The sequence below is a fragment of the Saccopteryx leptura genome, chromosome 2 (assembly GCF_036850995.1).
Source record: "Saccopteryx leptura isolate mSacLep1 chromosome 2, mSacLep1_pri_phased_curated, whole genome shotgun sequence".
NCBI classification, from domain to species: Eukaryota; Metazoa; Chordata; class Mammalia; order Chiroptera; family Emballonuridae; genus Saccopteryx; species Saccopteryx leptura.
In genome coordinates this window covers 217,650,883-217,667,360 of record NC_089504.1, presented here as the reverse complement: position 1 = coordinate 217,667,360, position 16,478 = coordinate 217,650,883, and the positions used below count along the sequence as shown (strand labels likewise).

Sequence of the window (16,478 nt, the reverse complement as noted above, 5' to 3'; positions counted from 1 at the left end):
CAGCTTTCTTCCTCGTGCACACAGATGAAAGAAAGGCTAAATAAGTGTAGGATGTCTGTGTGGTTCGGACACGCTGTAGGAAGGGGGCCCCAAACTGGAGGGATGGAGGAGGAGCAGATCAGAAGATCTCACTGAAGATCGCAGACTGGCTGACCTCGTATGGCCTGACCTTCCTCTGCCCTCTCTGGACGGCTCCCGCGGTCTGCAGGGCCCGCTCTCCCTGACTGGTGGGCAGGTGCACTGGCCCCACTTCCGCAATGAAGGGATGCACATAGGCCATTTACAATCTCCCCATTCCCAACCCCAGAGCTGGCTCTCCTGAACATTCAGAATGTTGTGCCACTGCTCACAAAGCCAAGTGTGGCTTGGGCTACACCAGGAACCACTCAGGTGGGAGAGTGCTGAGGTGAAAAACGGGCATGTGCTGAAGGCACCCACAGGCTCAGGAGACAGGGGAGGGTGCAGGTAGACGACCCCCCACGCCCTGTGCCCGGGGCAGCTGCCCCCCCCCACGGCAACGGCGACGGGGCCCCAGCACAGGAGCAACGACCTGCTGGATGCTCTGTACCGCAGAGTCAGTCTCATCGCCCACGCTGCCTGTGTACACGGGCTCCTTCTCCGAGTACTCGCTGAAGGTCGCGTCCTCTGGCACATGCGCCCCCACCTCCTCCTCTGGCTTCTGCTTCCTCTTGTGACTCCTCTTGCTGGCTTTCACGGGCTTCCCTTCTGCCAAATCCTCCTGCTCCAGGCCCAGTTCAGGCTGCAGGAAGAGAAGTTTCAACAACACGTGGGTCACTCTGGCCAGTTGGCTCAATGGTAGAGTGTTGGCCTGGCATGTGGAAGTCCCGGTTTGAGTCCTGATCAGGGCACACAGGAGAAGCACCCATCTGCTTCTATACCCCTTCCCTCCCCCCCTCTTCTCCTCATGCAGCAAAGGCTTGAATGGTTTGAGCAAGTTGGCACCTGGGCACTGAGGATGGCTCCTTGGCCTTGCCTCAGGCACTAAAATAGCTCAGTTGCCAGAGCAATGGAGCAATGGCCCCAGATGGGCAGAGCATTGCTCTGTAGGGGGCTTGCCGGGTGGATCTCGGCTGGGGTACATGTATAAGTCTGTCTGTCCTCCTCCCTGCCTCTCATTAAATCAATAAATCAATAAATAGCCTGACCTGTGGTGGCGCAGTGGATAAAGCATCAACCTGGAATGCTGAGGTAGCTGGTTCAAAACCCTGGGCTTGCCCAATCAAGGCACATACAGGAGTTGATGCTTCCTGTTCCTCCCCCGCCCCTCTAAAATGAATAAATAAAATCTAAAAAATAAATAAATAAGCACACAAGCAAACAACATGTGAGTCAATGGGTTGGAAGCCCATGGTAGTCAGCGTGGTCCCAGCACAGTCCCCGGACACACTCCAGGGTCAGTAGTGAGGCTCTCAGGCCAACAAATTGCCACAGGAAACACAGTGATGACAGCTTATCTGCTCATTTGAATTTCTAAAGATTGAGGCATGTTTCAGAGTGTTTTTTTAAGTGGAGGAAATTAAATACAAGTTATATCTTTAAAAGTAATATTTTGTGCTAAAATATAAACAAACAAAAAAAACCCCACAAAGTTTTAAGCTACCATCTCAGCCCTAGTGAGCTCAGCCCAAGGCTGAGAATGTTTCCACGTTGGGCTCTCATCCCCAGAATCAACCCTGGGTCATAATGGGTTTAAGCATAAGAACTAGATGGGCATCTCTTTCTAGCTGATTGCTAGGCACATAGGGCATGGCCATTACGCAACCCCAGATAGTACACACACACTTCTCTGGGAACTGGTGCACCATGGCCATTCTTCTGACCCACACTGGGCTCATGCAGAATCACAGAGGCCACTGGTGGCTACTGAGCGTCTCCACTCTGGTCGTCCTCTACCCCTCCTGGACCCCTGGTGCCACCCCAGGAGACTTGGTTCGAACGATGGCAGAGAGACCCACAGGAAGCCTGCCAGGGCATGGTCACCGTGGGACTGCCCTCGCCGGGGGTGGTGTGGGCCTCTGGGGCACCACAGGCATCCTCACTCTCACTCAGTGCATCTGGCAATGGATCGCTGTGCTCAAAACACCATTTCCAAAGAAAGAGGTATAAATGTGAGTTTAAAGTAGCTCAGTGTAAAAAAATAAAATACATATGGTAAAATGATTGCTTTCAGACACCAGTCTTATGTTGTATTTTGACTGCTCTAAAATGATTAAACAATCTTCACTTTGAAATTAAATTTTATAAAAATAAAAAAAATAAAGTAGCTCAGAGTATGACATGTTCTTTTTATAATAAAAGGAAATTTTTATAAAGATAGTGATAGAGATACTTTTAAAAAGTTAAGTTCATCTAATACATTTAAAATGAATATTTTTTAATTTCTTAATTAAAAAAAAATTTAGTGAGAGAAGAAAGGAGAGAGAGAGACAGGAACATTATTCTGTTCCTGTATGTGCCCTGACCGGGAACCAAACCAGCAACTTCTGCACTTCAGAACAGTGCTTAACCAATCAAGCTATGTAGCCAGGGCTAAAATGAATTATCTTATAATGATATAACTCGCTAAGCTTTTCTGGAAACTACCTGCCATGGTTCATTTTAAGTGTCCACTTGGCTGTGCTAGGGTACCACTTGTCTGGTCAAATACCAGTCTAGATGTTGCTGTGAAGGTATTTTTTAGACAAGATTAACATCAAAATCAGTGGTGCTGAGTAAAGCCGATTGCCCTCTACATTGTGGGTGGGCCTCCTCCAATTAGGTGAAGGCCTTAAGAGAAAAGACTGAGGTCTCTGGAGGAGAAGGGAATCCTGCCTCCACTGGCCTTTGAGGCTTGAGTTGTAACATCAAGTCTTCTCTGGGTCTCCAGTCTGCCCTCTGCCCTGCAGATTTTAAACTTACCAGCCTTCACATCACATGAGCTGATTCTTTAAAGTTCTAGAAACTTACAGAAACTAAAAGGCTCTTAGGGAGAAGACTGACCAAAAAGACAGAATGTGAAACAAAAAGTGAGACAAGAGGCAAGGGCTATGGGGCTTCCCAAAGTGCTCCTGACACCTGCCTGAGCCCTGGAGGCCCCGCCCATGGGATGTGTGTATCTAGAAGTCCCATGAAACACCCGCCTGCAGGGCTGCTCTGTGCTCACCTGCACAATGCCGATGGAGGAGGCATCAATGGTGGTGGTCTCTGGGAGGTGGTCCAGGTCATCAATCCTCACGGCCAAAACCTATGGGAGAGCATGAGGCAGTGAGCCAGGGATGACTCTCTTTACTCCCTCATGGGCATCCCCATGTTTCCACTTTGGCTCCACTCAGGGCTGACCTTGAAACCTTGCTTCCAGAATCTCATGCACACCTGTCTTTCCCTCACACCATGTGTCCTCATCTCAAGTGTCTTCAATGCTCTTGCAAAGTGGAGAATGCCTTTGAACCTGTCTAGGCATCGATTCATGCCCACCCACCCATGCCCAAGGGGGAACACTGTATTTCCTCCCCTTTTTGCCTGCTAATGTGCTTTCAGTAAATGAAATTTCAGTGAATCTTGCTATTTCAAACCAGTGTTGGGCAAAGAATCACCAAAACTAAGACATTTATACCTTAAACTCTTTGCTTTTTTCCTTGACCCATGTGCAAGTACTTTTGCCCCCACCTTCCCTCTGAGAGCCACACTGCCCAGCCCTGAGTGTGTGGGCCCACGCTGTGCTCACTGCCTCCCGTGGCCCATACATCTATTCCTCCCACCAGTCCCGGTGGCCGACACCTAATCCCGTACACGAAACTGCCTATGCCAGAAGTCCCTGTGACTGTGATTACTTAAGTGAATCAAATCATGAGACAACAGAACACACGTGCAGAGAGAGCACGAACACTCCAAAAAGGTGCAATAACAGCAAGTTACTAAAAAATGGCAAGTAGTTGTGGAAAAACTATATAAGATTAGGGAAAACTGTAAAAGTCTGCAAGTGTTCTTCATCCAAACAGCTTTGCAAGTATCTACATTTTTGCTCAAATAAGGAAAACAGAAATGGGAGACTATGTACTGTAGAGTCTGGGTGTGGCTTATTTAAGAAAGATAATAGAAGCAGCTTTGGATGGATGGGCTGGGCCTGTCTCTGACAGGATGGCAAACAAAGTGGCATGTATGTTTCAGGTTGATATAAATGCTGATTGTGGCACTGAGGACCCAAGTGCAACTGCGATACTGCAAAACTCAGTAAAAGCAGCCAAAAGACACTGAAGTGTTTTCCATCCCTGTCACCATAATCACTGTCACCATGATCACCATCACCACCATGACTTTTACCATCAACACTTCCACCACCACCAACAGTGACATGCTATCAGTGTCCAAGAAACACAATCCAGAAGCTGGTGCTACAGAACAACCACAGAAGCATTCATAAGTCAAGAATTTTTTGTGTGTTTTAATTTTTAAAATGCAAATTCATTCAAAGTAGAGAGAAAGACCATCCCTTGAAGCCCTCACAGACTATCAATTCTGAAAGATTCCGAAGATGTGAAAGTAGTCAATGCCTGGCATCTAAACGTCTTAGTCTGCCTCCGGTGATCCTGGCCCCAGAGCCTGCGCTTATTTGCGGGACGTGCTGTGAGGCTCAGTGACACTCACTTTCACCTAGCCAGGCCTCACACCATAGCAGAGCCCACCCGAGTCCCTGCCCACCCTTCCCTCTGCCATGTTCTCTGATGCACCTCCTCCACATCATCGGTTCTTCCCTGTAATCACTTAACCACTTGTCTCCTTCCTCGTTCTGTCTCCCATCCTGGGTGGGGCACCTAGCTGGCCAACTCCACAGGGTTCATCACTAGCAGATGCTTACAATGCATTTGTTTGGACCAATATATAGAATGGAATGACAGCGACATGATCCAAAGGGATGGCCAAGAGAGAACAGGCTAAAGGCTTGAGGCTAGAAGAGTCACTGTGGCAGCTTCTCTACTCTTCATCTGCCAGTCGACCCCTTCCAGTAACCAGATCTGCCCGGGGTGGGCATGCTGGAGGAGTGGATGATGGGGAACACACTGCCGCAGTTTGAAAAGCAGGTACAAAGGGTGATCCATGAGGAAGTGATCATCAGCCCAGGAAAGAACTCGGTAGACAATAACATCTATTGAGCACAGAGCTCTGCGTTGGCCTGTCCTCTCTCTCCACCCTGTAATGCACACCCAGTCAGTAAACATGAACTTGCACACTCTGTTTATGCCGAACTGGAGACCCACAAAGGAGCAGAAGGGCTCAAACTTCAGACTCCTCAGTGCCAATGGTGAGTCTGCAGTGCCTGCTTGAGCCCTCTTAGACCTGAGATGCCATGTTTGCTGACACTTCAGGGTCCTGTGCAAGACTTTGTTTTTCTGGGTGAAGAAACACTGGCTGGGGGCGGATTGAGAAGAGTCCTGCTCCATGTACGAGTGCGTGGCCTGGGCCCATCGGCCTGGAGGAGCTGGTGCTCCCTGAACCGCTGGAATAGGCTGCCCGGGAGGGCACAGCATGGATCCAGAGGGGAAAGGTACACTTCTCACAGTGAGGCTAACTGCTTTCATGACGGCGAAGGTAATTTCTGCACATTAAATGAAATTATTAAAAATGGAGAAAATAGGAAGAAATGACCCATAGCTTCACCACTGAGAGAAAGCCACTGTGTACTGTTGTTTTCTTCCTTTGCTCACTTGTCTCTCTTACATTATAAAGGTGAGTGTTGTACACACATACAACATGTATGACTATATATACCCACACAGAGCATCCTGGGTTTTTACAATGAGCAAGTCGCAATTTTATTTAGAATTCTCTGTTTAGCCTGACCTGTGATGGTGCAGTGGATAAAGTGTTAACCTGGAACATTGAGGTCACTGGTTCGAAACCCCAGGCTCGCCTGGTCAAAGGCACATATGGAAGTTGTGATTCCTGCTCCTCCCCCTGCCCTTCTCTCCCCCCCACCCTGCCACCTGCACTTCTCTAAAAGGAATTTAAAAAAAAAAGAATTCTGTTTATAGAATCAAGCACATTGCTAAGCCATCACTAATTTAACCCATTCTTCTTGCTTGACATTGAGGTATTCAAAGGATCACTCCTAAAACATGGGGAACACCGCCATGCTGCCTTCCAGAGGACACCTGCGGCAGCGTCTACCTCATGCCAGCCAGCATGGTCCCTCTGACTCTAAAAACCTCCTGCTCATCCAGTGGAGAGAGGCTGTTTCCAGGATTCAGTGAGGGCAAGTGCCTTTTCCTGTTCTCCAATCACGTGCACTTCCGTTCATGAACTGCCTCTAGTGAACACACTGTGAACCCCATGTTCTTCTCACTGAATGCTCCTCATCTCTAATAGTAGTCACCATCTGTGAGTGACAGTAATATCTTACACACACAGCTGGCCTTTGCCTCGTCTTTTAACTACATCAGTTCTAAGTGTTATGCTGCTTATGTAGTCAAATCTGTTGATGTTGTTAGTGACATTATTTGTTGCTTTTGTGCTTAGAGTCTCTCCCTTTCAGTGATCTGAGAGCTATTTACCTGCATTTCCTTCTAGTTTTGCTTCTCAGTCTGTTTCTTTTTAAAACACAACGAATTATTTAATGCTCTGAATCTTCCTTTAGAACAAATTCCCAGGCAAGCCGGGGTCTTCTTGCCCCTAGAATTGCTCTTTCTGGGTCCTCAATGCCACCCAGTGATCAGCCCCCCAACACCACCTGGACACTCCCCGTTCTGCACATTTTATTAGCCACTCCAAAGGAAAGAATGGGGCGAGGGAGCAGGGCTGTAATTCCATCTTGCTGTAATTCCAGTGAGAATTATTTTATAATCTTAGCAAATAATAGGTGAGACTCTTCTATTCTGTTCATTCATTCAGTGCCTCCCTCCTACGTGCAATCATTGCAATTCAGAGGGAATGTAAGACCCAAGCCCTGCCTCGAGGAATTCTGGGTCTGCAAAGGGAGACAGATTAGTAAGTCAGGGTGGTGGGGTCTGAGGGCAGTGGCGTACGCACTAGGCAGAGGGCAGAGGGACCAGGTTGGTGTGGGCTGTGGGCAGGGAGAAGGACCCTCACCTCTGGGTGCTTGCGTCGCATGTGTCTGCTCATGGAGGCCCTGGTGGACACCTTGGTCCCACACAGCTGGCAGCTCTGTGCCTCAACCTTGTCGTGGGTAAGCTGCACGTGCTTCTGCAGCATGTACTCAGTGACATATTTCTTGTCACACACGGAGCACGTCCATTGCTTGCCCACTTCACACAGGCACACACATACAGACACACACATGAGGAAGAAAAGACAAGCACAGGTCATGAGCAAGTTTGTCCCACAGAACGCAAGAAAGGTGGGGAGGGTGCTTACCCCTTTCCACATGCTGCTGGGATGGTCCCCTATGTCAGTCCATGGGAACAAGCACAGCCTGAGATGAGTATGACAGTGGCCTCCTCCCTCCCTGAGTGTGGAGCCACGTATTTGCTCCAATATTTGAAAATTCAAGAATAGATATTTGAAAGTTATATTGGGCTTAATGGGGGCAGTGGACTACCACTAAGGTAGGATGGCACCAAACATTCTAAAGCAGTCTACATTATAGGGTCACACAGCTGCTCCCACCCAACACTGGGACTGCAGCATGTGGCCAGCACATTCCTTCAGGCTGCACCCCGCTTACCTGTGTGGATGAGCTTGTGGGTCTCCATCGTGTTTCTCTCACTGAAAGTCTTTCCACACAATTCGCACATGAAGTCTTTAATCCCTGCAGAAAAAAAGCACATTTAATTTCAGATGTTTCATAGTGCTTTACACACAGCAGGTGTCTTGTCCCTGACACACTTTGGTGTTTGGAGAGGCTGTGGGGGAAGGAAGATTGCCTGCAGACAAAGTAAGCACACTTCCAATCAGCAGAAGACTGGGCTTAGAGAATTTTTCCTCTGTAGGTGACTTAGCAAGGACTTGCTTCAGAAAGGGGGGCAGGTCAGTTTCAGCCTGGGGCCCACAGGGCTGCCAGACATTCTGAATGAGCAGAATCCGATTCACTGAGTTTTATACTGCATTAGTTCATGACAAGGGAAGGCAGATATCGCATTTATGAAACTTGGGTGGTTACTGTTAGGGGTTCCATCAGTTCATCCTAGATCCCAATGCTCCCACTGGTTGGTCACTTGGTCTGGGGCAATCTTGCTGCTTGCCTGCAACCTTGTGAGCAAGCATTGGGGCATCAGTCCCATTTACTCCCCAAACTGACAAAAATGTGGACCCTGAAAAAGTCTCTTAAATGAAGTTTCCCCCGAAATATAACAAGACAAGTAAGTTTAAGGGTCCAGCCAACTTGGTCCTGTGACTATGTATGGAGCTCCCAGTAGGCGCAGGGCTCTGGGCTCACTGTGGCTGGAGAAAGGGCAGACAGGAATAGAAGTCAACACCACCCCCTAGCAGTGGGTGCTGAAGCAGGCGGAGTGTGGAGGATGGCAGAACCTAGAAGTAGGTCATGGCCCAGTCCTGGGGGAATGAAAAAGCTTCCCAGAGAAGGCAAAACAGGTGATGGGTGAGCTTCCCCAGGAAGAAAAGGACAGCACATGTCCGTACAACCCCAGTGACATGGGGAGCCTGGCACACCTGCGTGGCAGTCTGGGGAGCTGGGGCGAGGAGGGAGGTGGGTGTACAGGCAGACGGGCCAGGCGGTGGCAGGACGCAAGGCCATTTCAGGGAGGACACAGACAAGGTGGAGAGGTTCTCACTAGAAATGTCATACTCAGATACTCAAATTCCACCATTGAGGTTAACTTCCTTCTGTTTTCATGTCTATCTTAATTCCCTCTTACACACACATTTACCTGTATATAAAGATTGTATAAACAATGGCTCATATTTGATGTTGCAGAGGCTGCTTTTCCTTTCATTGTGTCAATAACCTTATGCACAGTAACACGTATCTCATCACTTTTAATGGATGCATTCTTCTCTTTTGTGGATGCACAATTTAGCCTTTGCCCTACTAATGGACACTTAAGATGTCCAGATCAGCTTGTACACATTTCTGGGCCCCTATCTGATCACTCCCGGGGCACACATTCTCGCAGACCAATGGCTACGCAGGGTAAGGACAGGGCAGAACTGGCAGGTGTCACCAAATTCCCACTGGCGAGCCCGGCAGCGACTGGTTCCTGTGCGCATGCGCAGTGACGCGAGTTACTGGGTGCCTGCAGGAAGGCTGCTTATCCGCAGCTCCCGGAATTTGGAGCTCTCGGAGCTCGCTCAGACTCGGGCTTATTGGGAGCCAAATAAAGTGAGAAACCAGGAGGCACTCTTTTCAGTGCCGTTTCACCACATGGCCCGGTGGTTACCACATGCTAGCGCTCCAGCCAACTCACCAGTGTGCCGCTTGTAGTGCTTGAGCATGTTGACCTTCTGCGCGAACTTGCGGTGGCACTCCTTGCACTCGTACTCCTTGATGCCCTTGTGCAACTTCATGTGGTGGCGCAGCGCATGCTTGGTCTTCATGCCTGCTGGACAGGAGCAGGTGGGTGCCTGCCACGCCCCCCTGTGCCAGTGCCGCGCCCCTGACCTGCACCTCCCACAGTGCTGGCGCCCGGACCCCCGACTATGCCCGTACCCAGGACCCTCTGGCAGACACAGCTCTCAGTGACCACAGAAAGAATGAAGGGGAAAGACGGGGCTGAGGGGTTCCTCTTAAAAAGGCTCTCCCACCAACTTGGGCAGCTGAGCCACTGAGAGCCCTTAGGATTTACAGTCAACGTCTAGAGACAGTGCCTTGTCCCACCCTGATGGTTAGTGCTCGGAACGATGAGACCTATGGGTAAATGTCACAAGTGTATATTGTGATTCAGTCCAGTCACGGGGGAAGAGACCTACAAGCCTCCTGCAGCTTCCTGTTGATACTGGTGATGTAAAAGTAAGGAAGGTCAGGAATAACACCCTGGGACATTCTAGCTCTCCAGTCTAAGCAGAGACTTTAACTTCACCAAGTCAACCTTTACTACACCACCTTACTCAGGCCAGTGGAGAAGGGACTACCCAGTTCAGGATGTGACTCTGGCTGAGGGTTTTGGCCTGGGACACCCACTAGGTGGCGATGCTGCACAGGAAGGGCCAGTGTGCACCTATTGGGGCTGCAGGCAGGAGACACTGTGGAGCAGGGGAGCAGCAGCTCATGAGCTCACAGCAGACACATCCAGTCCCACTGGCTACAGGCTGAGCCAGCAAGTGACACTGGTCACCACTAACTCACCACCACCCAGAAAATGGCCTCTGCAAGGGGGGTGATGGGGACAGATAACTCTTACTGCCCTTAGTAACAGCAGTGGGAGGACTACTGTGCCCTAAGATTCCTCTCTTCAGCTGGTCATCAGCTCCCTTCCAGGTTTTCCAGAACACCCTCTGCAGCGGTCAATGGAGACATGAACTTAAACCAGCTCCTGCTGGGACTCTAAACCCTCGGCTCAGTGAGCAGCCTGGCTGCGTTCCCTCATCAGCCATGAAACTGTGAGGCCAAGATAGCCAAGGGAGTAGAAGTCCCTGAAATGCTGTCCTCTTGTCTTGTATGTGCAGAAAGGGGTTCCTCCGCCACAGGGTAGGAAGGACATGTGTGGGCTTGGCACCAACTGCAGGGCAGGCGTTTTCCCTTTAGAAAATCATTATGGCCCTAGCTGGTTGGCTCAGTGGTAGAGCGTTGGCCTAGCGTGTGGAAGTCCCGGATTCAATTCCCGGCCAGAGCATACAGGAGAAATGACCACCTGCTTCTCCACCCTTCCCCCTCTCCTTTCTCTCTATCTCTCTCTTCCTCTCCTGCAGCCGAGGGTCCACTGGAGCAAATGTTGGCCCTGGCACTGAGGATGGCTCCATGGCTTCTGCCTCAGGCCCTAGAATGGCTCTGGTTGCAACAGAGCAACGCCCCAGATGGGCAGAGCATCGCCCCCTGGTGGGCATGCCAGGTGGATCCCGGTCAGGCGCATGTGGGAGTCTATCTCTCTGCCTCCCTGCTTCTCACTTCAGAAAAATACACACACACACACACAAAAATCATTATATAGTCCTAGTGAAAAAAATTACAGGTGACCAGAGGTTAGTTAGCCCACAGGATGGCGCTCCAGCAGCCTGCCCTTCCAAGTCATGCTGGCGATGGGACACACACCTGGGTACATTCTGGCCATGTACCCCAGGACCTTCTGGATCCTCCTGGACCTTCTGCTGTCTGGTCACTTCTGTTAACTCTACCATTTGATATCACCTCTACCTCAGGTCTGGCCTGACCACTGCACTGCTTTCAACAGTGCATCTCATACAACTAATGGCTTATATTTGTCCTTTATAGACAGCTGAGCTCCTACCACAGCCTGACACTGTTCCAGGTCCCAGAGGCTGAACAGAGAGCCAAACAAGGTCCCCAGCTTCATGGGGGAGGGACAGACAAGCAAAGGCAAAGTGTCACATGAAAAGCCATAAAGAGAAGCAGGACAAAGCAGATGGGGATGGCAGGAGGGGAGGCGGCCAGAATGTTGGCTCATTATGGGGAGGGACATCAGGGGATCCCCCTCAGATGAGGCATCTGAAAGAGTGAGTGTGTGTGTGGGGGGGAGGCCAAGAGCTACTTGGGGAAATAGCATTCCTGGTGGGGGAAACAGTGCGGAGGCTCTGAGTCCACTGTAATTAATTCCTCAGTGTTTTAAACTGTCCCATCACAGACAGTGCAGCAGTGAACACATCTTTACGTAGCAAACACATTCTGTAGAGCAGGTGGTAACAGGACAGGTTTCCAGCTGCAGCTAACTGCCCAACTGCCCACCCAACTATACCAGAGTCTGCGAGCGTGCCTGCCTCCTCCCCTCTCCAGTACTGGCTGTTCCTCCAGGCTGTGCCTGGGTCAGCGGCACCTTGGCTTTGACCCTGATGGGAAGGTCCTCGCAGGGTCAGCACCCAGTGGATAAATGAGCAGAAGGGAGCTAGCTGGTTTGTGTTGTTTTGCCCCAACCAGCACCTCTCTCCCATATACTTCCAAAATACACTTATTCTAAGTCACAAAAGTAACACAAGGTCCTGAAAAACAAACGAAACAAAATGCTCAGAAGTAAAGAGATGATAAAGTCCACCCCCCATTCTGACCTCCCCATCTCAGCCAGTGTGGGTGACAGTCATGTTTCTCTTTCCAGTTTATAAAAGAAACCTGAGAACTGTTTTTGAAATAGACACGACTGCCACACAGTGGACATTTTAAGACTCGCCACTATAATTTGGACTCAGTCTGCATCGCATTTACAACTTACTTTGGGAAAATAGGTATTTTTTAAATACTAAGAATGCCCTAACCTGGAACAAGTCCCTTTGCATCTCTCTAAAGGCCTGGTGTGGTGGTGTCCTTCATGCAGGCCACACGCTGTCTCACCAAAATTCGTCCTGTGCACGTTTCATGGTAGGTGAAGTGTTTTTGAACAAGATATCTTCCTGTTATCCTCAGCTACTATTGCTGTACATGGAAACCCAACAGGCATGGTACACTGGCCCCTGGTTGCCAGGTTACAGGACTCCCGTTACTTCTAACAGTCTCTCACTTGAAAGTCCCAGTCGGGTGTTGAATTTCTAAGGAAAAATGTAAAGGCATACTATGCAACAGCATTCCCAGCAACATCATTTGTAATGATAAAAGACTGTATACATGGTAACCCTTAATACATAAGTAAAAGGGTCTGGTTATAAGATAGGGTGAATCTTATCAAGGTTTTGAGAAAAATCAAAGCAATCTTCACCTGTCATGCTAAGATGGATTTTATGTGTGTGTGTGTGTATGTGTATCCCCCCCCCCCCCCCGCCACCAGAGAGAGAGTAGGGGGTGGGAATGAATAGACAGGGACAGACAGAGAGATGAAAAGCATCAACTCGTTATTACAGCACCTTTAGTTGTTCACTGACTGCTTTCTCGTACGTGCCTTGATTGGGGGACTCCAGCTGAGCCAGTGACCCTGTGCTAAAGCCAGCGACCTTGGGCTTCAAGCCAGCCACCTTTGGGCTCAAGCCAGCAACGATGGGGTCATGTCTATGATCCCATGCTCAAGTCAGCAACCCCGTGCTCAAGCTTGAGGTAGATGATCCCAAGCTCAAGCCAGTAACTTTGGGGTTTCGAACCTGGGTCCTCAGCATCCCAGGTCAATGCTCTATCCACTACACCAACTGGTCAGGCTAAGATGGAATTTTAAGTAAACAAAAAGCAAGGTATGGAAAGAACTGATAAGCATGAGCATCTGCTATTAGGGGCTGATGACTGTGATATGAAGGCAAAAGGACAGTACCAACATTTCAGGGTTACATGAAATAAATGTGGCAGCCCAAGAATTAATACTAATATTTACTGAAAGTATTCAGGACTCATAAAAGAAATCTTTAAACATTAAATACATTTCAAATATATAAATAATATTATAAGATGTGGCTCTGACCTCAGTGTCTGCCCTGGCACCGCTTCCTGACCAGCCAGGCCTGCTGAGCAGCACTTGGGTGGGTGGGGGTTCCCCTCTGAGAGCCTAGGTATAGCTTATGGTTTCTCCATGCCCACCTGGAGAGACATGGGGGGGGCAGCAGGTGGGGAATGGGCTGGAAGAGCTGCGGATAGAGCTGAGCCAGCATGATCATCACTAGACAGGCACAGAAACTGTTAGAAATGTTCCTAGCAAATGATTAACAATGGACCTATGGAAGAGCACAGCGGAGGTCTGAGGTGGGAATCACAACTTCATCATGCACGGCTGGGTGCGTGTGTTACTTTTTCAATAAAACAATTTGCATGCTGCCCTTGCACAAAATTATTTTGGGAGACAGATGAGAACTGTTGCCTCTGGGGGAGGGAACTGAGGACTGTGGGTGCAGAGAAAAGGAGCTCCTCACTCTGCTCTTCTCTGCAGTTAATTCTTTAGCCTTTCACATGTGATTTTATTTTAAGTGGGCTAGGGGTTCTCCCATGAGTGGAATGACAGGGCACTGTGTTTTCTTCATACATTTCTATTTGATTTTTTTAATGTTTTTTTAAAATTCATTTTAGAGAGGAGAGGGAGAGACAGAGAGGAGAGACAGAGAGAGAGAGAAGGAGGGGAGGAGCTGGAAGCATCAACTCCCATATGTGCCTTGACCAGGCAAGCCCAGGGTTTCGAACTGGCGTCCTCAGCATTTCCAGGTCGATGCTTTATCCACTGCGCCACCACAGGTCAGGCTCTATTTGATTTTAAAAACCAAATAAAGGAAGATGGTTTCACTGGTGATTTCCACCAAACATCTGAAGAATAATTAACACCAATCCTTCTCCAACTCTTTTAAAAAATCGAAGAGGAGGAAACACTCCCAGACTCATTTTATAAGGTCAGCATTACCCCAATACCAAAGCCACACAAAAACAGCACAAGAAAAGAAAATTACAGACCAATATCCCTAATAAACATAAATGTAAAAATTCTCAACAAAATATTAGCAAACTGAATTTAACAGCACATTATAAGGATCATTCACCATGATCAAGTGGGATTCATCCCTGGGATGCAGGGATATTTCAACATCTGCAGATCAATTAATGTGATATACCACACTAATAGAATGAAAGATAGAAGTCATATGATCATCTCAAGAGATGCACAGAAAGCATTTGACAAAATACAACATAATTTCATGATAAAAATGTTCAACAAATTAGGTACAGAAGGAATGTTCCTCAACACAATACAGACCAAATTTGACAAACCTACATCATACTTAATATGTTGAAGAGTTAAAAGCCTTTCCTTTAAGATCAGGAACAAGACAAGGATGCCCACTCTTACCATTTCTATTCAACATAATAGTGGAAGTACCAGACAGAGCAAATAGGCAACCGAAAAAAAGCATATACAGATCAGAAAGGAAGAAGTAAAATTATTTCTGTTCATAGAGATATAATCTGATATACAGAAAACCCTAAGCACTCCACTAAAAAACTGTTAGAATAAATAGAATTGTACAGTACAAAATCAACATACAGAAACCAGTTGTATTTTTATACACTAACAACAAATTATATAAAAGAGAAATTAAGAAAGCAACCCCATTTATAATAGTATTGAAAACAATAAAACACTCAGAAATAAATTTAACTAAGGAGGTAAAAGATCTGTACACTGGAAACTGTAATACATTGCTGAGACTGAAGAGGACCAAATAAATGGAAAGATTTCCAATGTTCACTAATTAGAAGAATTAATATTGTGCAAGTACTCACACTAACCAAAGTGATCTACAGATTCAATGCTATTCTTATAAAAATTCCAATGATATTTTTTCATAGAAATAGAAAGACTATTCTAAAATTTGGTCAGAACCATGAAAAACCTCAAGTAGCCAAAGTAATCCTAAGAAAGAAAAACAAGTTTGGAGCATCACTATACCTGATATATTACAGTACATATCAAAAAGCTATAGTAATCAAAACAGTATGGTTCTGGCATAAAAATAGATACATAGATCTGTGGAACAAAATAGAGAATCCAGAAATAAACCCTCCCAAAATATAATCAACTAATTTTTGACATGGGTGCCAAAAACACACAATGGGGAAAACACAGTCTCTTCAATAATCATTGCTGGGAAAACTGGGAATCCATATGTAGAAGAATGAAACTGTAAGCCTGTCTTACCCCCCTCCAAATATTAACTCAAAATGGATAAAAATATTTAAATGTAACCTAAAATTCCTGAAAGAAACCATAGGGTAAAAGATCCTTGACACTGGTTGAGGCCATGATTTCTTGGATAAGCCACCAAAACCAAAGGCAACAAAAACTAAAATAAACATGTAGGACTACATTAAACTAAAGAGCTTCTGCACAGCAAAGGAAACAATCCAAAAATAAAAATAAAAAAACAACTTACTGAGTCAGAGAAAGTATTCATAAACCATATACTAAATAAGGGACAAGAGCTTATACACTCAATAGCAAAAAAAAAAGAAAATAATCCAATTAAAAATAGGCAAAGGACCTGAATAGGCATTTTTCTAAAGACTTATAAATGGCCAACAGGTAATGAAAATGTGCTCAGAGTCACTAATCCTCAGGGAAATACAAATCAAAACCACCATGAGATACCACCTCACACAGATTAAATGGTTTTAATCAAAAAGACAAGAGATAATAAATGTTGGTGAGGATGTGAAAAAAAAGGAACCCTTGTGTACTGTTGGTGGGAATAAAAACTGGTACAGCCACCATGGAAAACAGAATGGCAATCCCTCAAAAAATTAAAAATTGAACTGCCATATAACCCAGCAATCACGCTTCTGGGTCTGTATCCAAAGGAAAGGAAAACAGAATCTTGAAGAGATATCTGCACTCCCATGGTCACTGCTACATTAGTCACAATAGCCAAGAAAGAAAACGACCTCAGTGTCCATCACAGATGAATGGATAAAAAAGATGGAATATATACAATGGAATATTACTCAG

At 47.1% G+C, this 16,478-nt stretch overlaps 1 protein-coding gene across 3 annotated transcripts in view; it reads right to left on the bottom strand.

The window, feature by feature from the left end:
* PRDM15 (PR/SET domain 15) overlaps positions 1–16,478 on the bottom strand; it is a 69,903-nt gene that overhangs the window by 3,800 nt on the left and 49,625 nt on the right. For all 3 annotated transcript variants that reach the window (XM_066370130.1, XM_066370132.1, XM_066370131.1), the window contains 5 exons: positions 9,378–9,509; positions 7,679–7,762; positions 7,084–7,259; positions 3,164–3,244; positions 551–760 (listed from right to left, as the gene is read on the bottom strand). In XM_066370130.1, coding sequence (XP_066226227.1) covers positions 551–760; positions 3,164–3,244; positions 7,084–7,259; positions 7,679–7,762; positions 9,378–9,509 — 683 coding nt within the window. The remainder of the gene's footprint in view (positions 1–550; positions 761–3,163; positions 3,245–7,083; positions 7,260–7,678; positions 7,763–9,377; positions 9,510–16,478) is intronic.